The following is a 23,684-nucleotide window of genomic DNA, read 5'->3' as shown; positions in this document are numbered from 1 at the left end:
AATGTGCCTGAGATGGCATACTTTTTTTTAAGCCCTTATATTTTTTCTACAAATAATCTTTAATGCCGAAGTTTTAAACATTTGGACACTAGTAGTTGACTACTACAATAAGTAGTTCCTGAAATTTTATTTTATTTAATAAAAAGCAAGTTTTTTTTATAATAAAAAAATGGTTAGTATGTCATCTCACCCGGACTATCACGGGTGAGATGGCATACAATGGCTTTGAGTGTTTAATAGTTTAGGTAGGTACTCCTAATTTACTGTATTAACGCACAGTTCACAAATAAAAGTTTTAGAATTTGTTGCAAGTCCGGCACATTCACAGTGAGCCCATTTTGCACAAGATTGGAATTTCAACCACCATTCGTTACGCCTTGACTGCGAATAAAGCTCGTTGCAATAAATACAGACGGCGTCGTCTTCATCATCAGTATCTTCAACTGGAAACTCCTCCTCCTCCTGCGCGTCTTTTTGAATTTCTTTATACTCATGTAGATTTAAAACTCTCTTTGTCTTGCGAGCAGACTTTCTTCGTTTTGCCTCTTCTTTCTGTGCCACTATTTCTTTTAAAGCTGCTATTTCTGGAGTACTGTTAAGTACCCCACTTTTTCCTGTCTTTCCAGAACGCTTTTTACGGTGTAAAGAGGTGGCTTTTGGAAGTGGAGATATATCTGTTATGGCAACAGAACAGCAAGAAGATAAAGGCTTTTGAATAGATGTGGAGGGCCCTGTATTTTCAAATGAGATATCTTTTTGTGTAGCATCAGCCAGTAAAGCTTCGGGTTCCTTGTTAGCAAAATTACTTTCAGGAAGTCCTACATTTTCTTGTTCTACATCTGTGGCTTCCGCTGGCGCAAACATCCAGTCTGGGAAAATGTCTGGTTGGAATGGATATATTCCTGTGGTGGAAAAACCATTTTCAGCATTAGAGAGTGTCGCTGCCTTCTGGTAAGCATTTTTGAAAAGTTCAGCCACCTGGTAGTGCGTGACTGTTCTTCCTGGATGGGTTTTTAGCCATAAATTTAATTCTTGATTATAGTAAGTGGAGAGAGGTCCAAAAAAAACCACATACAGAGGCTGTACCCGATGGGTACAGTGGGGGGGAAAGCAAAAAAGAATAATTCCATTGGCTTTGGCATACTCTTGAGCCTCCAGGCTTTTATGGCTTATGTGACCATCCAACATTAACAGGACCTTATCTTCTTTTGTGGGTTTAACGTGCTTAACAAAGTGGTTTAACCATTTGACAAATATATTCTTGTCCATCCAGCCATGTTCTTGAGTAAATGCTACCGCACCAGCGGGAGCGTTGTCCATTAATTCCTTCTTCATATTTTTTCGAGGGAAAATGAATGCTGGTGGGACATAGACTCCTGCAGCACTGAAACTGCAAACTACTGTAAGGTGCTGACCACGTTCGGCGCTGGTTAGAACACCAACTTGTTTTTTACCTTTACAGGCGATAATCTTCGAATTCTTTGAAGGTACAGTAGAGAGACCACTTTCATCCATATTGAATATTTTTGTGCAGTCAAACTTTATGTCTTCCATAGATTGGGCTAGCAAATCGAAGTATTTTAGTAGTATAGTAAGGCCGATCCTGGCTCACTTTACATTGAAAAGTGCCATATGATTGAAGTGTTAGCGTTTCAAGGTCAAAGTGGTGTTGAAGGTCAAAGTGGTATTGCGTAAGTGGGTGGGTGGGTTTCAAGGTCGAGTGTTGAGAAGAAATGGGGTGTATTGTTTGTGTTTTTCGGAGGGGGGGTGATGGGTGAAGGCCATTGGATTTCAAGGTCGAGTGTTGAGAAGAAATGGGGTGTATTGTTTGTGTTTTTCGGAGGGGGGTTGATGGGTGAAGGCCATTGGATTTCAAGGTCGAGTTGTGAGAACAAAGGGGTGTATTGTTTGTGTGGAGGGGGGGTCGATCGCTGAGAACAAAGGGAGGTTGTGTATGTTGTTTGTGTGTAATCAAATTGTTTGTGTTTTTCTGGGGTGCCGCCTCAAGGTCAAACGTGTTGCAATTTAAATATAGATATTAGAAGATGTTAGCTTGAAATGTGGTTAGTGTTAAGGGGGAATATGCGGCGAACGGCTGTTGAATGCCTTCATCAAGCCTTATTGGTATTGCTATCTGATGCTGAGCATGAGGCGGTCTATGGACCTGAGACTTTTAGGGAACAGTGTCAAAACATTGTCCAAACGTATGAGTTGGGGATTGAACTATGTAGACTCTTTTTAAATTACAAAATATGCGTTGATTGCCTTATAAACGGACTGAACGAGACTCAGTTGGGTGAATACATAATATGGTGATGAAGAAAGTTACATTTGACGATAGTAACAATCGCGTGTATGTACTGATCGCGTGGTCCTTTGCATATAGTGCGGCACGAAAAGGGCCTTGGGAAACTATGGCCTTGGATAGATTTCGCTTTAGTACAAAAATAGAGCAATTTTGTAAGATATTGTCTCCCGTCTTAGCAGAAAATCATCGTTTATCAGTTTATCTGACTAGATTTCAAGGTCACCAGAACTCAATGTAATGGTATATCGCACTAGATTTCAAGGTCACCAGACAGTAATGTTTATCGCATTAAATTTCAAGGTCAACAGACAGCAATATAATGGTGGTAGAAACGGTGAATGGAATCAGTCGAATAGTGTTCGCTAATCAGTTAAAATGGATCTTAATCAACTCAACAGTAGCACCTACTGCAAACCTTTCAAGAACGTCAAGGATATGAAGGTCGGTGAAAAGTATAAAGTGATTGGTATCGACCTAATCAATACCAAATATGGCGACCGAATACTGATCGATACTGAGAACTTTAAGTGCATCCTTCCTTTGCGCTTTTATGACTACTTCAAGAGCGACAACCGTCTGCAGATCTTCAAGGACACCTTGTCCAGGGAAAAAGTGTTTATAACAAGCGCCGGAACGGCGGGGAAGACTACTAATTTAACATTTATGTAAAAAAGTTGTAAATGAGATAGAGAGAAATAATAAAATGTTGTTGATGAGAGAGAGAAATTGTGTCTCTTATTTAAATGCATATCCACCCTTAGAAACACTTTAGTTGTTCTGTGATCGTGGGGTCGAGATCATCTCAACGAAAAAAAGCTCCAAAATGGATACAATCAGTTGTACTAATAATTATTTCTCGTGCTCGTGCTGGTGCTGTAATAACAACAAAGACACTAGTGATGATTCTATCACCCAGTTTGCCGAAAATGTGCATAGTAAAGCTGCCGACGAACGTTTAATCGATTGCTCATCATATGACCTCTACGATGGTGAAAGCAATTCGAAGAAATATATTGAAATTGGCTACAGTACGCATCTTAATTTGGCCCCAGTTTTACGAATTGTGCACTCTCCATTAAATGCGATAGTGATGGTGAAAGAAGATTGGGAAATGCTTCTAAAGCACCAAACATATCTCGAGATGAAGTTCTTTAGATCTCAAGAGCTCGAAAATTGGATCGACTGGTCCAATGTTAAGGAAGAAGATATTGAGCACGACAAAAGTTCTGAATCGCTTAACGCAAATTTTACTATTCATTATAACAGGAAATTTGTGCGGGATCCCACGACGACTGAGAAAATATTAGAGAGCGTAACAATACAACGTGATAAGCTGCATTATTGCACGATGAGTAAGTACGTCGTTGAAGAATTGTTTAATCTAAAAGATATAATCAACTATCGTTTGGATTTACTGGAATCGTACGCTCTGTCCTGTTTCTATCAGGATGTTATCGAACAGGTGATTAACTACCGTCATTTTCGTAAAATGGAGTTTGGTAACGAGGACGAGGGCGACGATGACAACATCTATCGCGATATTGAAGACGTATTAAACTATAAGTTTAACGTCAATTCTCATAATACAGTTTGCATGATGGAATTATTATACTATCGACCTACTTATTTTATGTATCACATATGTCAATAAACGTACTTTATTTGAGCATTTTTGTTTTATTTGATGAATGGATTTCCTATAAATATGGCAACTTATTGCCGCAATTCAACAATGTTGAATCGGAAGCGGAAGTGTACGGATGGGAGTGGCTTGGTTAATAATCTCATAAACAAACTTCCAGTGGAACTACATATTCCTGGCTATCAGTATTGCGGACCTGGATGCGATGACGGGTGCTCACAGAAATGCCTAACGAACTAGATAAATGCATTCATGATTCAGGTAAAAGAAGAGTATACGGATTCAAGAACGAATAATCGTGCACCTAAAAATAACTTTACTTAATGTGTACCTAAAGAAAATTTTAATAATTTGGTTTCATTTTGTATAAAAAATTATGTCTTAATTAAACACATCTAATTAATTATAACATCGCCTATCGCTTGAAGGTATTAATCCCATTCAGAGGTACCTAATACCATTGAGTAATAAATAAATTCTTTACTCAATGCTAATACGTTATTAGCTTATAGTTACGATTCGAGGTAAAAAAATGCACCTATTTATCACACTGAGGACATGTTTAGCTACAAGCATTTTACGTGAACAGTGTGGATAACAATTTGCGCGATTAAAAATGACATTCCTCCTTCAGTCATATCCAATAGTTTTCTCGTTGTTACAGTTTAGTAAACTTATTGGGAACGCAAAAGACATTGTGTTCGTCAAGAACGTACCTACTCCTAAAAATAACTAATGGAAATGAGAGAATTGCGATAACGTTAATCGCATTCATAATCTCACTAATGAAACATTTCCAAAGCATTGGATCTATTTTCAATTATAATACAGGCATTTATGGGGATTTTTAGCGAAAAATTACTAGGTACGATTTTAATTACAAGGCTAAGAAGACTCAAATTTTTTCCTGGAACGGCGTTTCAAGTCCAACAATTTTTAACCGCAACCAGATTGCATCAAGGACATTTTTGTAGGAAATACTGCCTTCTTTAGCATGATTTAAAAATGATATAAGCAAAGCTTCTCTCGTTTCTTCGAAATTGACTTTCATATCTGCCCAACATTTTACATACGTTTACGTAGCATGTTTTATTTCTGTAAGTTAGTTCGATGCTTTAATGCAATTTCAAATGGTGTTCTTAGAAAAAATTGCGTTTGAGGAAAATCGGGCGATGACGTGAAGATACGAACTGCTCCTGCAATTTCCTGCGAACAACGGTCAAAACAAAAGACACTTTGTACATTGTACTATTTTAGTTCTTGGAAGGCGATGTGCAACACAAAAGTGCTGATCAAAATAGCCCTTTGCACTGTTCGGGATTTAAGAGGCGTTTTGCATACATGTGAAAAATGTCTAGCATAAAAAATTGTCACATGCAAATGCCAACTATAAAGTTTCATGACTTTCATTGATACATCAGAGTCTTATAATTACAAGGCGTTCAAGAATGAATAATTGCAGGCGCCCCTTCTAAAGTTACAGGGGAGGCGCGTGCAGCAGCTCACAGAAATATGCAATTTTTAGTTATTGTATAAAAATATTTATTGAAAAAATGACCGTATGCATTTTTGAATAAAATTCTTTCTCAGTTAGACCTCTATTTGCATCGCTAAACAAAGATTTAGAAACATATTTATATACACCATTTCATGCGGGAGTTTCACATGTGCAATTAATAGACGCAAATCTATACCTTCCCCGTTTAACGTCCCCAAAAACCAACCAAAAATTACAATAAATGAAAATGCCGCATAGAGTGTCTCCGGAGGGCATAAGCATGATTAAAAATTAATTTCTCCATGTCTCTCTCATCGAAACTTTATACTGTTTAATAATTACACAATTACTATTCTGCAACCGGGTGGTTGTTGTCGAAACTAAGGAGCTTACCTGAACTAAATGAAGGTTAAAGGCGATGACTCATAGAAAATTCTGAGAAGTGAGAACAAAGGAGGCAGTCTTCTTGGAAAAAGCCATGACTCATAGGATGGTAATATAAAGACACCCGTGAACCCTCAGTTCAAACAGATAAACGTGTGCAAGTCGCACATCTGTGCAGTGACATTGCAACGTAACAGGCGTGTGCAAATATGGTATCATCATCGGTAGGATTAATGAGCACTCGGATCGTAAATCTGACACGGGAGTGTATTTCATTATTAAAACATAGGGATGAGATTGTTCGTCATTTATCAGTTTTACGTGATAATGTTTCCATAGTAGAATGACCCCAACACCGAGGACAGTAACCCATGGGGTGACTAACCTAATGGCCTTCTACTTAGCACACGCGCAATAGTTCAAATGACCTGTGGTTCATTACCTACGCCGGAAGGCTTTGGGTAATTATTTTGAGGAATATATGAGGTACCCCGTGACAGCCAACAATGGCATGTCTGCCTGTTAGTCAATGAATTATTTTTACATTACAGCCAATCATCGCAGTCAACCGCTTTCAAGGTTACGAGTTGGAAATATAAGCTATGGCGAGCAGTACAGTAGTGCTAGTCCAGTAGTACGTAGGTCTCGAAACAGTTTGGTGAATCAGTAGCAGAAAATGGTTATTGCTATTGACGTTCAAGGATTTAAAACATCCCCAACGACATTTACGCCAAAGGAGTTGGCGGTATTTAATGGGCACCAAGTTGCACATATTGTGTTCAAACCTCCATTTTCATTTAGCAGTTTAGATGTGAACTACCAGAGACAAGCTATCTGGCTGATGCACAACCACCATTGTATTAAATGGGAAGAAGGACATACACCGCCCCACTTATTTCCGATTATACTTCGCCGGCTAGTATCACCAATGGAGGCTATATATGTGAAGGGAAAGGAGAAGGCAGAATTTATACGAAAAACCTTATCGCAGGATGTCGTCGAGATCAACGAGGAACCTGCATTACCTAAATTGGAAGCCAGCTGTTTATATCATTCCTATCCAAAATGTCATTGTGCATTGGCAAACGTGTATTACATACATAACAACTATACAATGTCGTAATTGTTTAGTAAATAAAGCGATAAAAGTGTAACATTTCTTCTTTCTCTTAATGCCCTATAAATAAGGATGCGGATGTGCAAACGGTCGTTTCAGGAAAGGTTTCGATCACTATATAAAACCTACCGTGAAAAGGTGTTTATTTTTCAGTTGGAAAATACTGCTATCAAGTATATCTACAGCTTTCAAAATAAACAGCTTCTGATATAAACAGGTAAGCAGATAAACAAATAAACAGGTAAACAGATAAACAGGTAAACATATAAACAGGTAAACAGATAAACAGATAAACAGGTAAACAGACAAACAGGTAAACAGATAAACATGTAAACAGATAAACAGGTAAACAGATAAACAGGTAAACAGATAAACACTTTCTTGCCTACATTCACCATGGATAAATTCGGACGTTCTCATACGCATGCTCAATTTGGAAAACTGTTAAAGACAATTTTCCATTACCGACGATACGATAAATGTAGAAAATAAGAGACTAAGTTATGTTGTCTACCCTATTGAACGTCACGATGCCCTAACGTTGCAACACTACCTATCAACAAGACTAAATCTCAACGGAAACCGGTTAATGAACCTCGCCGATCCAGTAGACGACCGCGATGCCATAAATAAAGGGTACCTCACACAATACATGCAGATTGCGAAAGCGCCCGTAGACAGTCTTCGCAATTACGTAGCGGTACTAGAGGAAGAGTTGAAAGCGGTCAAAGAAACTTTACATAAACTAATAGAGGATGCAGCAGGTGGTGAACGAGTTACACAAAGCGGCGCGCAAAAACTTCCCTCGTAGACGCACCATCATTAAAGGCTTCGATGATCTTTGGCAAGCAGATCTAGCCGAATTTATACCTTACGCAAAAGAGAATAAAGGCTATAAATACATATTAGTAGTTATCGATTGTTTTTCAAAATATCTATGGACGCGAGGGTTGAAGACTAAAACGGGTGAGGAGGTGACAAAAGCCGTACAGGCTATTTTCAAATCTACGAGACGCAGACCGAAAAATCTACAGACCGATGCAGGGAAGGAATTCTATAACAAATCATTCGCCAAATTAATGATGCAAGAACGCATTAATCACTATTCCACGTACAGTACGAAAAAGGCCGCACTGGCCGAGAGGGTTATAAGAAGTATAAAAAACCCCTTGTACCGGCAGTTTAGTTTACGCGGAAAATATGTATGGATAGATGCAATCGAATCGATCACGAGCGAGTACAATAATCGTAAACATCGAACAACGGGGATGAAACCGATCGAAGTGAAGGCCGATACAAAGCTGGACGCCTACAACCACATCAAGCTCTTCAACAATAAGAAATGCCGTTTTAATGTCGGCGATGTAGTTCGAATTAGCAAATTTAAATCCATATTTGCGAAGGGCTACACCCCCAATTGGTCCAGTGAGCTGTTCAAAATTATAAAAGTACAAATAACAAATCCGGTCACGTATTTGTTGGAAGACATGAAGGCTAAACCGATTTTAGGTGGATTTTACGAACATGAGTTGCAGAAGGCCAAGTATTCGGACGTATATTTGGTTGAAAAAGTCCTGCGTCGCAAGAAAGACAAAGTGTACGTGAAATGGTTGGGTCTGGACGAGAAATCGTGGATTGATAAAAATAATGTTGTTCTATAAGGTTATGATGTGTCGATTTGAATAAATAAATAACTAAAAACTTAAATATTTACTTTTTATTATTGTAATTCACCATACAACATATTTCCTAGTGTCTCTTTTTCTCATTATCGTTAAAAGTAATTCTCGAGTCTTTTTATAATCGAGCAATTGAGTAGAGGGCCATATTGCGGAGTCTGGTCCGCAGGTCCAACCGAGAAGTGCATCAGGATTCTCTTCGCCTTTACGGATATTTTCCAATATCCATGTGTATATCTCGCGATGACGATTGTCCTCGTGCGTATTAAATCTACACTCTATTCCCTTTTCTACGCATACTTTAATAAATAATGTTAGGGCATTAACATTGGCATATTCTGCAGATTTACAAATACTTTCATTTATTACATATGAAATATCCTTATACACACCTGCAGAAGACTTGAGTAAATTAATTACATATTGTTTGATATGAAACGGTAAACTATCAATATTACTACCACTACTACAATCACTAACATTACAGGATATTGATTTTACTAACCTATCCAGTTCAATTTTTCTCTCTATCAGTAATCTAATATTAGTTTCACATACATTTCTAGAGCAAGCACACCAACCGAAACATTCATCGGGGAGGATAATGAGGTTTTGTAACACCTCATTAATGAATGTAGTGGATGAGTTTCTCAATAGAGCTTGTTTTAAAAATTGTTTATAAATGGGAATAGAAGCTTTGTATAGCTCCTCCTCCAATTGTATTTTCAAATTTTCGCTATCCATTATCCGTATTGTTGTTGTTGTTGTTATTGTTGAGGGGTTTTCTAAAATACAAAAGGTGTGGTTAAAAGACGCGAAGGTTGTGGAATATCGACATCATCGTCGTAGTAGTCGTTAGTATGGTTGTATTAGGTAGGATTACTAAAATTACAATATCCCCAAGGCCGTGTATCGATACGATTAGCGCATATGACGCGTTTGTCATCGTGAGGACTTAATACGACCTTATTTTGTTTCAATGTGTATACGGCATGCTTCTTCGATCGTATTAGATTCTGCTCCTTTTTTATAGTTACAATATTAAACAAGGACCTTTTATAATCATCGATCGTAACGTCCCTCATACTAGATGATGTGGATCCTTTCGATTTCTTTATCAATTTTCCATCGACCTCATATGAATACATCTTTGCACGCAACCCTACAAATTCGGTCATTATACGACCATGATTTTCATCCTTCATTAACCCCGGAATTTTTTTATTTACCAAAGGAATTCCAAACTCGTTTTCGGGATCATAATCTGATGTATCAAATCTATGAATATCTTCCTTTATAATTTCATATATGTTGGGAACGTTAAAAGCGTATATTAAACTATCGGTATCGGTGTACAACAGCTTTGCGGACGATTTTTGAAACTTTTTCAAAACGTAGTTATAATGAAAGTCGTAAAGAAACGTTTTTGAAATGTCTAAAACTGCAAATCCTGCGTATATAGGTTTATTGAAAAAGACTTCTAATCTATTCATTTCTATGATCACCATGTCCTTATCGAATATCGTACAACTATGGAAGTTTGGTTTGGATATATATGCCCTAGCGCCGTAACGTCCGCCCCATTTAGTCAATAAATGCACCTCCTTGTATTTCCGCACGTTCTCCATAAGCTTACCAAAAGGACTATTAATCATTAATTTATAGAAATTTTTATCGAACTCATTTTTCGCCCGCTGTCGCATACCGATATTTAATTCGATGTATTTTTTCAACCACGGAGACTGCTTGAACTGCAATACTCGATTTATTTTTACTAATTTTAGACCGTGCTGCACGTATATCTTTAAATTTCTATAATGAACGACATATTCGCGCTTTGGATATAAGGTTAACATCAGTTTTTTAAATTTTGAATTAAGGGGTATCATATGCTCCGGCGCCATGGGAAAATCACTATCAGATTCGTGCAACTCGGAGGGATAGTCCAAATCACAGTCTACTATGTATCCTACGTCAGCATCGTCCGGATGATTAAGTATGTCCAAATTTTCAATGTCCTCTACAAAGGAGAATTCGCCGAAGGGCAAGAAATTACACATTGTGGCACCATAAAGATTATTAATGTCAAGGTACAATAGGTACGTCGTGTCAAGGTCGCTGTTATAGTCTTTCATGAACGGGTTGTTAGCTTTGGCGTATCTAGTAGAACACTGCGTTATACCGCCTCTAATCCCTTTCTCGATAAACATGAGTTGATCAATATCAGTTAGAAGCTCCAATTTCACGCCCGTAACTTTTAACATGGCGTCAAAAGCTAGACCCGGAGCGGTATAGTAATGCAAAGGATCAAGCCGATACGTCTCTATGCACGTATTGCGAAAGTTTTCGAAAATATCAGCCAAAAGAAGAACATCCGTTTTTAAATAAAGGTCGGAATAATCTCCTAATGTTTTAATGTTGAATGTATTCCATACGTTAAGCGCGTGCTCGTAATCGGCTTCGCTTACCGCTTCGTTTTTCAAATTGCTAAAAAATGCATCTCTAGGCGGTAACTCTAGCTCGTTTAACCTCTCCCATGAGTCGACATAATCGTACGGAAATATGCCCTTACGCGTTAACAAACCAAATTCATTCGCGTTGTCGCTATGCAATCTTATAAGGGTTTTTTTGTCATTCTCCAAATATGAGGACAATTTATCTATACTGCTACTCATAAATCTAAAGGAATCGATAAAGCGAAACTTAATACAAGTATCCTGTACGTACTTTGTGAACGAGATATATTTCTCCTTGTTTACGGGTAAAAGTTTGATTTCGCCGGGAATGACCCCGGTCGCAAGCTCTCTAATAATAAAATGAACGTCGTAGCCGCTCAGATTATGAAAAACTACAGGTATTACCTGACTATCTTTATAGTTTAGGTTACATTTACTATGAGCAACGCCGCGAAAGAGCCCCCCACCGCTATGACTATGGACTTTAACTTTTACGTCACCCTCCAAAAAAGGTTATTCGCAAATGTGGCAGTGCGTTGCACTCTCGATCCTTTTCAGTTGAGCCGAACTTAAACGCTCCATGGGAACTACAGTATTCATTATGGCGTTCGCCCATTTAGCGATATCATGTAACTGTTTAATAAACCATCGCAAATTTTGAAAGTGACTCATCGTACGAGCACTTTAAATAGAACCCTATACTAAACGGAATATGTGACTGGTAAAGCGCGGTGGCTACACCTTGAAGAGGTGTCGAGTTATCGCATTTTTCCAAGATAGTTTCAAGGTCAGCATAAATAGCAAATGGAACCTTCTCCATATGCGAATAGCGAGTAAACTCTACATATTTTTCGGTATCGTTATTGCTGTTAGGCATTCGAATGGAACACTTATTCACTTGATGACACCTTTTTGAATGCTTGTCTAATAGATCGCTCGACGAAAAATGATTTAAACATGTGTAACAGAAAAATTTTTTATGACCTCGATTCGATAATTGCGAGGAGAACAGCGCCGACATATTTTTAATCCAAGCGTAATGATAATAATCGTTGCCATTGTTGTTGTTGTTGTTGTTGGGAGGAGATTGATTGTTTGATGACAATACCAATAAATTTACGGTTTTTCTACCATCCGTCTTACCGCTTAACATAAATGGAAGTACTTTTTTCTTAACTACGCAATATAAGTTAATGGAGAGGTGATTTAATTGCTCAAATTTTTTTATATCGGTTATTTTAATAGGAAATTGAATAGATTCGCGTTTTAGTATGTCATCAAAATGAGGATAACTACTTACTCTATCAACATGTTCGGTGACTGGATTTAAAGCAGCCACTATGGACCATAGAAAACAAAATTTATCATTGTTTCGTACATTCACAACGGCTTTCTTAGCTAGTATAAACGAGGGCATCTTTATATATGTTGAAAAACCACCTTTGATGGGAGCGTAATTGTTAATATTGATTTTGACAAATAGCACTTCACTTAACGCCCAACCGGACTGTTTTTCGGAAAAATTTTCCAACTTGGCTTGCAGTTTATCAAAAACGTTCTCCTTGTACCACTTTTTAAGATTGGTGCCGATATCAATTACGGCATTTCTCGTTTGAAATGTTTTCATATCTACATTGAGATCTTGAGGATGGATAAAGTTACATGCCAAACTTACGTTTACCTTTAACATTGATCGTTTTAGCGCCTCACCAATTTTGCGCGCAAAGCTGTCGTACGATTTTTTTAGAAAAACTAAGGGGTCTTTATAGGTAAAGTTTACAATGACGCCGGTAATCAAACGGCCTTTAAAACAAGAATCTAAGGTGTACCACGCCAAAGTACGGAGCGGATGATTTTTTCTATCGACGGTGTCATCTATTCCACAACCCTCCCTTTTTACCGAGATATTTTTCAATTGTTGTTTTAATTGTGCTCGAAAATATTTAAGTTGGGTTAAATTCGCTTCCAGTCTTATCGGGCTTTCATTTATCTCATTATGAAGGTTATTGGTAATTGCTTTCTCTAACAAACGTATGTTGGAATCGATTATTGAAATATGTCTAACAATATCGGTCTTATTTTTTAATAATTTAATTGAATTACGCGTTAGATTAACTATGTTATTGCTTAAACTCGTAACAGATTCCATTGTACCTACCTACGATTAAAACTATTTTCCCAGAGTTCTTCTTCCTCGAAACGTAACAAAAATAGCTCGCCTGCAAAGTTGCGCGAAATCCGAGAGGCCTTCACACTTACACACACACAAAGAGACACTTGTCGTTGATGGAATATTACGTCAAAGATGCACAGAGACGAAGTCATTAAATCGCGGAAATTGGAGGCCTTTTATACGCTCACGTTCCGAAGGACATTAATGAATACTCCCTTTCTTACATGAGTGCTCGCTATTGTTGGCGCTTTTCTAGGAAGCTTCGGGTGTGTCGCAGGTGTCCCATGCGCTTTCTGCTAACACCATGCAAATACGTTTCCAAGGTCGAGAACAATGGAGTCGGTGTTACTGCAGTTGCATGAGTGGGGTCTGGGAACCTTGGTGTCGCAGGTGTCTCATGCAAGTACGTTTTCAAGGACAAGAACAATGGAGTCAGTGTTACTGCATGAGTAGGTCTTGGAAGCTTTGGTGTCGCAAGTGTCTCATGCAAGTACGGAGGAGGACAATGGAGTCAGTGTTGAGCTACCAGGAAAGCAACCTGTGAGAACGCCCTTGATTTTCACTCTTTTGCTAACTCCATCAAAAACCCTCCCCATATATAGGTGGAGATTTTTCATATTGGATAAGTATTAACGTGAACGTTAAGACCATGTCTTCCTCGATGTCTTCCTTTAACAACAAACGCGGCGCGAAATTGAGTATTAAAAAAAAAAGTGAAACGAACAAGAAGCCTTACGGTGGTGCTAGTGGCGGTGGCGAACATTCGGTGTTAAGAACGGCATTAGAAAAAAATAAACCATCAAAATTAATGGACGGAGATGTCATCATCAATCTCATTACCGAAGATGATGAAGGACACCAGGAAAGGTAAGGCGTTCTCGCGCTCGCTTTCCACCATCCATACAATTGTTTTATTGTTTTTATAGAACCACCACTACAACAGCCAACAACAACAACATGAATGAGTTGGACGACTTTCTGAAAGAATACGAGGGCATCGTGAACCACGTATATGCCCCACAAGTAAGGACGATCCCTCCACCTCACGAACAGGAGCATCAGCAGCAGCAGCAGTTAAGGTAAAAATTGCTCATGAAAACAAAAAAAAAATTAACAATTTTAAAAAATTATTCTAATATATATTTGTTTTTATAGCCATCATCAGTATCCGGTACAGATATTAGAACACATCATAATTCCCGCGCCGCCGCCGCCACCACCACCGCCACAGTCAAATCAGCACGCGGGAGATGGCTTACACCAATTTCATCCGCCGCCACCGGGCAATAACGCCGTGAACAACAATCACTTTCAGTAAGTTATACTTGCAATATATACATACACTCTATTCTTAATACTGTGCTTTTCTCCTTATTGTTACAGAGCTTCGTTACCAAGGGCGGGTGCAAAGGACATGAATGTCCTAAGAGACATCTACCAAAACATCTCCCCAGCAGCAGCAACAGATCTGCCGCCACCACCACCACCACCCCCGCTGGACCCGCACAGGTGGCACGAGCCGTCCAACCCCCAAGAGCTGGCAATGGTGTCCATGCGGTGCCTGGAGCAAATGTTGCCCATTGTTGAAACGAAGCACCGAGATTCCCAACTTCTTACCGAAAGGTTGGAAAGGGAATTAACGGCATCCCGAACACAACAGCAGCATCTCCAAAAAGAAATGCAATTAATAATTAATTATATTACATTTTTAAAACAAATGTCAATGTAACTATAACGAAATAATAATGTAATTATTGTATGTACCTATTTCAAATATACGGAATTGATGCAATTGTTATTGTTATTAATATAGTTTATCCCGCCGCAAACTTTCCACGGCTATAATTTTAATCCAATACGAGGAATTCATTGTCGAGGTCAAGCAAAAGTGAAACAGGGCGTTGTTGCAGCAACCTACAATGGAAATTATAAATCTCATTTCATGATTTCTCCCTGCAATAAGTATTGTTACTAAGTTACGTACCTGAGTTATGATATTCCCGAATTTTAATTTCCGCAAAAATCATAATTATTTCCGTAAGCAACAACACCATAAATGAGAAACGAGTGCAAGGCCACGAAGTACAAACTGATACTGTTCTATTTTTAATGCGCGCGCGAAATTGCAAAGTTTTTTTATGTACACGATCTAAAGGGGCCCCTAGACGGTCAATCATTTTGATCAAAAACTTCATTCAAGCGCGATTAACCATCAATATGTCAAATAACACCTACTTATACCACGCGGGTGTGGTTCTAACAGGGACATTGCCGATGGGAAAATGAATAAACACCCCTTTGTACATTTTTTTTTTTTAATACACACAACTTTACATATACACAAGGAAATAATCATTTTATTTAGGTACATCATCATCATCATCATCATTGGGCCTTATCTCATGCACACAAATCGCCAGTAGACCTCACAACATCAATTTTTCCATACGGCGCCGACAACCCAAAATTTCCACATCCCACTTTAATTTTCTAATTTTCATTACCAGCTCGTCAATTCTTTTTTTCCGTTGCTGCCACTGCTGCTGCTGATGATGATTATGAACAATGACTCTTGACATCTCGTCGATTCTTGTTATTATGGACAAATGTCTTCCAATTAACACCTTATATTACACCCAACGGCCTTGAGCCGCCGCCACCCCCCCTCCACACAAACAATACACCCCTTTGTTCTCACAACTCGACCTTGAAATCCAATGGCCTTCACCCATCAACCCCCCTCCGAAAAACACAAACAATACACCCCATTTCTTCTCAACACTCGACCTTGAAATCCAATGGCCTTCACCCATCACCCCCCCTCCGAAAAACACAAACAATACACCCCATTTATTCTCAACACTCGACCTTGAAACCCACCCACCCCCACTTACGCAATACCACTTTGACCTTCAACACCACTTTGACCTTGAAACGCTAACACTTCAATCATATGGCACTTTTCAATGTAAAGTGAGCCAGGATCGGCCTTACTATACTACTACATTGAAATCGATGTATTTCATCCCTAAGTAAGTAGACCTTCTACTGTAAATATCCAGCAAGGCCTCAAGGTAGCATACTAATTCATTTTTAACCAAATTTCGTCAGCATTGAAGAGAATTCGTTAAAATGTTGCTAAATGGATCAGTAGTAACTGAATATTTAAACGTCATTAAAGATAAATGTCAATGTTTATATTTGTATTTAATTAAACGTGTCCTTTCACAGCGTCCTGTTGGATTACTGCAATATTAAAGAGGTCATGGGCCCAGGAACATTGTGGAAGTGAATTAGTGACATTAAACTAAGTGCCACTATAATATGTTCGCTGAACAGAAATAGTGAAGCCACCCCTCCAAAATTACCGCCACATTGAAATGCAACATTTTTGTTGGTCCAATTTTCAAATGCCGATGACACACGCGGAAATTTTACTTTCAATGGTTGAAGTCTATCTGCCATTCCGTTTTTCTGTTTAAATAGTCGCTTATTTGCGTAGAATGCAGTTGATCTCATTTATACGCAAAAAATAGTCATTGTAAAGACTCATCTGTGCAAGGATGAATGTAGCAGGGGCTGCTTTTTCTCCACCCAAAAAAACGACCTTCAACCAAAAGTGTTCTCAGACGTTTGATCCATTCCTTTTTTTCAGAGAAATGAACCGCCACCATAGAATAAAATTTTAGTAGCGTTACATGAAGATGAACAGTTACCTCAATTGAAGCGGACCTCATTGTGGACATTTATAACGCAAATTGGTTTTCAGTGATATTTTTTTACTTGTAATATACTTAATTATTTTGCTCGTCATTATAGATATAGGAAAAGGTCGCGCAATAGTGTTCTTAGGGAAAAGGATGAGATCATTACTTGGAGGCGTTTTTTCTTGCAAGAAATAAGAAAATACCGGGAAGAAGGGCGGAAGTTGTATTTTCTAGATGAAACTTGGGTGAATACTGGTCACACTGTAAGCAAAGTATTGAAAGATCCATCGAGCAAGAAGTGTCGAATTATAGCCCTGCACTTAGCGTCTGAGGATGGTTTTGTCGAGGAAGGTTTGTTGTTTTCTGAATCAAGGAAAATCTATGATTGTAATGGACAACGCCTCGTACCACAGCCTGGAAGCTGAACTCCTGCAGGATGCCAAGCAGGCTGCTGTTACACCTAAGAACGTTGGTGACGAAATTGCAAGTGCAAATTACTGTACAGTTTGGCGACTGCCTCCGTATCGCTGTGAATCCAATTGAATTGTAGAATTGAAGAACATTAATACTGATCAGAAAGTAGTGGCAGTAACGGGACTAAAGCAGGGGACGATGTGAGGAAACCTTTAAAAGAACTGTTTGCAACGTGGCAGAAGCGCAAGGAACTGTCTCTGGAGATCAGTAAGGGATTATTTCCTTATGTCGTTTGATTGAGTCTCCCACCAAATCTCGAGGTATTTTGCATGAAGTCTCAGGACACACTACCGGATCCCAAGGAACTGAGAAACAAGGCCATTGAGTGTCGAGATTCAACGGAACGCCATCGTCACTTTACCGACCACATTTGTGACATTGCTAAATGTCTATAATGACACCTGCCATTACTGACTGAGTGACATTAATCAAAAGTTCTACATAAAAATGAAATTTTATACTAAAATACGATTTCGTGTAAAATTTAATACGAGTACAAGACTCGTCAGCAAAATTACATTACCTGACTCGGAAATTAAGATACTCGCCCCAAAGGGGGCTCGTACTTCAATATTTCCTCGCCAGTAATGTATCATTTTCCTGACTTTTATGTAAATAACTATTAACCCACAATTTAGCTATATAAACTGAAGTTTAAACTGACATTGTACAACTGGACCTTAAAAGTGGCGTTGTTCTTGTCGCCTTATTTTCGTCATCTAGACGTTTTATGCGGTGGTTCTCTTGTTACACCCGTAATTTATAAAATCTTTTAGTTCTTAAAACATGTAACCTGTTAATTTTTCATTTAAAGTTTATTTGTATTCCCCCTAGGTAAGTTTAATTGATGAACTACTTAGGCTTTAGTTTTTCATTTTAGGATGTATTGACTTGGATAATTACTTGAAAATAGAACGGGTTATGTAAGCAACTTTAACACTTCATTATGTAGATCCTGAATTTTACTTACTTCTTTTGTTGTTGTTGGTACCTGCAAAAGAAAACAGAATAATAAAGAAACCATAATCAAAAACTAACTCAGTTTAATTTGGTTTCTAAAATGAAGAGAAAAATAAATAATATCATTTTTATTTCAGAATCATTACGAAAGTTTGGATCAAGAGTTTTTAACTAGCAGTATAAATTTGGTAAGAGATGGCACTCAAATTGAAGAACAAATAAACGTGTAAACAAAAAATAGAAAACGAGCAATTCGGTTCATAACTCACAGAGATATCAAAAGGGTCTTCCTTATTTTTTTAGCTCCAATTCACTCCGATCTACAAATTTGATAAAGAATCCACCTACAAAATTTATCGTAATTGGTCCATTCGTTACCGAGCTATCGTACTAATGGACGGACTGACAGACGGACAGACACCGCAAAATTATAACTCGCTAGGAGCTCGTTAATGATTACTCAAGAAGAAACTTCGAATAATAATTCAAATCCAGAAGTAGAGCAAACATTAATAAATACTTACAAACAATATACCAAAAAAAAATGTACAAAGAGAAAGCAAGAAGAGCTAGAAGATATTAATGATGAATCTTTTAAAATGTTTAAAAATATATGAAAGCCGAAAGACGAGTGATAATAGTATTCACTGCTACTAAAAGTTCGTAACTTACCTATACATTATGCGCGATGTCTGGTTGTCTATAGAATTCAAATTATACTTTATGAAGCAAGCCTTGGTATGTATAACAATCCACCAACCCCACAGTACTCAACCGCCACCATCTAGCAGCAACAGGTTCTGGACAAACAGTAACATGGATTCCACTAGGACCTTCTTCAGATCCATCTAACTCCCATTTCACGTCAGACGGCCTGACTACATACCATACCGCCCCCACCTACCAGCAGCCATCAGGCTCTAGACAAACAGCAACATGGATTGCATCACGGCCTTCTTCTAACTCGAAATTATTGTTATACGACCGGAACCGAGAAAACATCAGAACATCCTGAAGATGCATTATCCCTTTTATGACCACTCTAAGCGTATACATCTTAGAAATATTTAAAAGGTTTATTTTCTGTTTGATTTTTTGCATTTCGATGTTTTTAGTTTAATGATTTGTTTCACGTGTTCAATAAAATGAAATAATATTTATTTTTTTACAAAACTTGATCCTTGAGAGCTTTTCTTATTGCCTGGCACACCTCAAGTACAATAACTCTAATTAACCTGTGCCATTAAATAAATTAAATTTTTATTCAATGCCTGTGCCTAGAAATCGCAATGTTACTGTCAACTCGTACAACGGGTCTCTGTAATTTGTGTTGCGTTTAGCGATTTTTAATCCAATTAATTAATTCCTCTAAACCTTTTGCAGCCATTCTAACAAAATTCTGAAAAGAGCTTCCAATAGTATCACCAGGCACTAAACCACAATTCTTATTGTATTTATTTATGTATTTTATTGCCTTTATTTTAAATCACTTAATAGTTTACTTTTAGTGTAGAAGATATTTGTTAAAGCTAGGCCGTACCCAAAACCTATGCTTCCTTTTATTGCTAATAATTTTTAGAACACATCCTAACGAACAAATTTCGTCGTTAAACATTCTCGGATAAAGAACAAGAACTCTGCATGCCTACAGTTTGGTGGAGTAGAATTTAGCATTCTTTCTCCGTTCCCCCATACAGGATTGGACTTGCCAAAATTTATGTTAAAGTTAAAAATAACGAAATGCATTTGTTTCCTTGGAATAGGCTTCTTCATAAGCGTTTTCCCGAAGATTAATATGTCTGGCGAAAAAGTGTGGTAGTCTAGAAATCTTTCCTGGTATACTAAGGGCGTTGAAGAATGAAACGGTGGATGTTTTTAATAAAGAATATCGATATTGATTGCTTGATTTACTTGCTAAAGGTGGGACCCTCACAATATTTTGTGCGCTATAATGAAATTTGTCCGTCTTCGCCTTCTTCTTCGTCTTCGCTTTAAACTGGGTTTTGTGAATTTTGGAATTTACAAGTGTCTCTGATTGGAGGCCGAGGTGAAGTTGAGGCTAATTTAAAGAATCGGGATCAGAATAGGCGTAAAGTTACTAAACGAAATACTTATGAGATTAACTTTTGTTTGCGTGGTAGGTACCCTTCCGTAATCTTATGACCAATCACGTCTGAGTGGCAAACGTTGTATTTCCGTATAATTAATTCCGTCCATATTTTCCCCCATTCGAACAGACGTGCCATAAAGCATCACCAAAATTATTGATTAAACGTTCGTCCTAGTTCCGAAGCTCGGGCAGGTAGGCTTTATTCAATATTAATACGATCAAAACTTAATGCTAGTTAAACATAGCTCATCGGTATCGACAAAAAAAGAAAACTGAATGAGCTCCGCATCGAAAAAAAGGGTATCGATTATTAATTTTTCTGCAAACATTTTCGCGTCGTTGAATTCGCTTCGAGAAAATTAAACGCTTGGGTTGAATTTTGCTTTACAAAAAAAAGGCAGGCAATACGATAAGGGTTATTAGGGTTACGGAAATATAATGATGGATGACATTTTATATCCCATTTGGTGATTAAGTTGAGCGAGTCAAACGTCAATAAAATACAATACACCTTAGTCAAATTCGTTTTACCGGAAAAAGAAAAGACGTAAGTAGGTATCTGAATTTACGGGACAACATAAATTTAATAATCGATACGCAAGATAAGGGTGGTCGACATAACATCCCTAGGACTGCCGTGATCCGATTTGGTCGGATAGTAATTATGAGAAGAGATGGGGAGCGCAATTTTTTCCAATTTGAGTTGAACTAAGCGGATATCTTGTTAAACATCAAACTAATACGCCCCTCTTACGTATTTTTCTGTGGCTTTCTCAAGGGGGCATATGATAGTTTACTTATCCTTTGATGTGGGGGTAGATAAGCTTCCTTGAGCGTTGATTCTATGAAATGTATAAACCCCGCCACTTCTTACAGGATACGTGGGAAGACGAAGGGAGTTGTTGCATTTTATAGATTTACGTACATACGATATGCACTGAAAATGACACGCTAGCTAGGGGCCATCAGAGACACATGTCAATATTCGTCAAAACACAATACTGTTTCTACCTTTCACACGGCGGAACAAATTTCATAGACTAAGCATCTACAATTACTAATAACAGGTACTCATATTTATTCGATTCTCTGATTCCGGACGGATTTTCGTACTTCACAAATTTATGTATGCAGATTGTATAGATTTGCATATTTACTGTGACCATTAAAGTTCAGAAAATATTTCTGTAGGCACAAAAACCGGCATAATTTTAAATAGCAAATACAATTTCGAAAATATAATAAGACAATAGTATATTGAAAGACAAGTGTTACAATGCGACCTATTGTAATACGACTATCTTGTGGCACGAGTGGCGACGCGAAGCGTAGCCACGAGTGTCCGCAAGAAGAAGTATTACAATAAAGCATTGTAACACGCGTTTTTCATACTATTTTTTCTATTTCGGTGCTTTAATTTGCTTAAAAAAATCATTATCAGAAACTATAGGGAACATTAGAACTAACATGTTTTATGTTGGGAACACTTTTTATGCCGTTAAGTTTTAGGTTGGCAGCGTAGTAAGACTGACATTTTGAAGTTCAAACATGGAAGTACCCAACGAAGTACCTACTTGTACTAACTAATAACTGCCAACTTAAGAGATGAGTTACTAAAAAAAACGACTATAATCACTGTCTTTGTACAACTGTTGTACAAAATCATCATTGTGACACCGAAATAGAAAAAATAATTTAATAATTTGTTTACTTGTTTCAGTCAACGTCGAAATGCCGCTTTATTACAAAATAAATTTTTTTTCTTTAATCATTCTCGACGGAAGGTTAAAAATATGAACTGACTGAAATATTAATACCGAAAGTGCTTTCTGATGTTGGAATGACGAATCTCTTACTAGTTTACCAAAAGGAATATAAAAATTCTCCACTTTTGCACATTCCTTACGTCTTTTCAGGCATAGCTGCTTAATTATATTTTAATTTGTGTTTGTTTTACATACGTAGCTTGAACATTTTGGAAGATATTACCGTGAGTACAAGAAATGACAAAAAGTCTCAAGTTTTCTGTCGTTAAAATTACTGTACAATTAAAATTTAATTAATAAGTTCAATAAAATAATCAATTCAATTTGTTCTTTCAGTGGAGAGAAGGCTGTGCACAATTACTGGTTCAAAAAATGTTAACTTGTCGATATTCCCAGAATGCACATGATCATTACTATTCATCATGAAAACAATGTGCTAATATTTCCAGACAAAGACAACCAATCTAAATGCGAGGGGACAAACACAAAACTAAATTCGAACGCATTGAAACGAACATAGCAGAGACGCTTTGTCAATTACATCGTTGCGGTTGTATCAATAATTGCACAATGCACTCATTTGATAAGTAAACATGCTGCATCCTAAAGCTACATTAAATTAAATGACAGCTCTGCATACATATACGTGTATTGTGTAATTAAGTTCATTAATTATGTAAGATTTATTGTAATGCCACTAACACATGATCAATATTTAATGAGTACAAAAGGTAAACATTTTCGATACAACTTTTAATAAATGATAATCGTAGCAAAATTGGTTGGTTTGATTATTAATTTATTATAATGGAACGGATGGAATGGAGACGAGATTACTATTGAACTTAGCATGCAGAAGTTAACGGTTTGATTAAATCAACTGAGCTGTGCATGAGTCGAAGCTTTTTCCAAATGAAATCTTTAACAAAGTCGGTGCCGTCGGTGGTACAAGTACAACAATGCGTAATAGCTAGTCCCAGTTTACATATGGAAAGAAACGGTCGCGAATATCAAAGCAAGTCGCGTATTTACGTTATGTTTAATAGTAACATATTCGTTACATAATTTAAATTAATTTGATCAATCTATCCATTTAATTGAGAATGTAAATAAACAGTATGAATGTGATCATAAACACTGCCTCTGAAACGTTAAACCTACAGCTTGGGCGAAAGTTATCACATACAAGAAGGAACAATAGAAAAATCCAACTTTAACGGAATTAAAATTATAGCCTGAACGTACGGATAATGCTTCCGCACTCTAGAAACCAATGAATTCAAAAAACTTACCGACTAACCCCGTCCTATTTCTTACTGACTAATTGACGCCTACAAAATGTCACCTTATTAACGACAACGGACATCTTTAATGACTGACTCGTTCCTTTCGTTTATGCTCTACGAATGA

At 37.6% G+C, this 23,684-nt stretch overlaps 3 protein-coding genes and 1 long non-coding RNA gene across 4 annotated transcripts; 2 read left to right on the top strand and 2 right to left on the bottom strand.

Moving 5' to 3' along the window:
* The first annotated feature begins 1,928 nt into the window (after positions 1–1,928).
* On the top strand, positions 1,929–3,974 carry LOC116159201. The gene is made up of 2 exons (XM_031472148.1): positions 1,929–2,548; positions 2,609–3,974. Exon 2 carries the CDS (start codon positions 3,132–3,134, stop codon positions 3,957–3,959), a length of 828 nt encoding a protein of 275 aa, XP_031328008.1. The 5' UTR covers positions 1,929–2,548; positions 2,609–3,131; the 3' UTR covers positions 3,960–3,974.
* Positions 3,975–9,497: 5,523 nt separating this feature from the next.
* On the bottom strand, positions 9,498–12,711 carry LOC116180481. The gene is made up of 3 exons (XM_031500522.1): positions 12,525–12,711; positions 11,356–11,497; positions 9,498–11,307 (listed from the first exon to the last, which is right to left on the bottom strand). The coding sequence occupies exons 1-3, from the start codon at positions 12,709–12,711 to the stop codon at positions 9,498–9,500; spliced, it is 2,139 nt and encodes a 712-aa protein (XP_031356382.1).
* LOC116174486 (formin-like protein 3) lies at positions 12,419–15,049 on the top strand. The gene is made up of 4 exons (XM_031492425.1): positions 12,419–14,124; positions 14,184–14,336; positions 14,413–14,571; positions 14,641–15,049. Exons 1-4 carry the CDS (start codon positions 13,907–13,909, stop codon positions 14,984–14,986), a joined length of 876 nt encoding a protein of 291 aa, XP_031348285.1. The 5' UTR covers positions 12,419–13,906; the 3' UTR covers positions 14,987–15,049.
* On the bottom strand, positions 14,563–15,800 carry LOC116174496. Its single transcript, XR_004146142.1, has 3 exons — positions 15,242–15,800; positions 15,022–15,171; positions 14,563–14,923 (listed from the first exon to the last, which is right to left on the bottom strand). It is a non-coding gene; the product is annotated as an uncharacterized LOC116174496 (long non-coding RNA).
* Between the last annotated feature and the right edge of the window lie 7,884 nt (positions 15,801–23,684).

Source organism: Photinus pyralis, unplaced genomic scaffold (assembly GCF_008802855.1).
Source record: "Photinus pyralis isolate 1611_PpyrPB1 unplaced genomic scaffold, Ppyr1.3 Ppyr1.4_LG1, whole genome shotgun sequence".
NCBI classification, from domain to species: domain Eukaryota; kingdom Metazoa; phylum Arthropoda; class Insecta; order Coleoptera; family Lampyridae; genus Photinus; species Photinus pyralis.
Note: the sequence above shows the minus strand (reverse complement) of the source record. Positions and strands in the feature narration are given on the sequence as shown.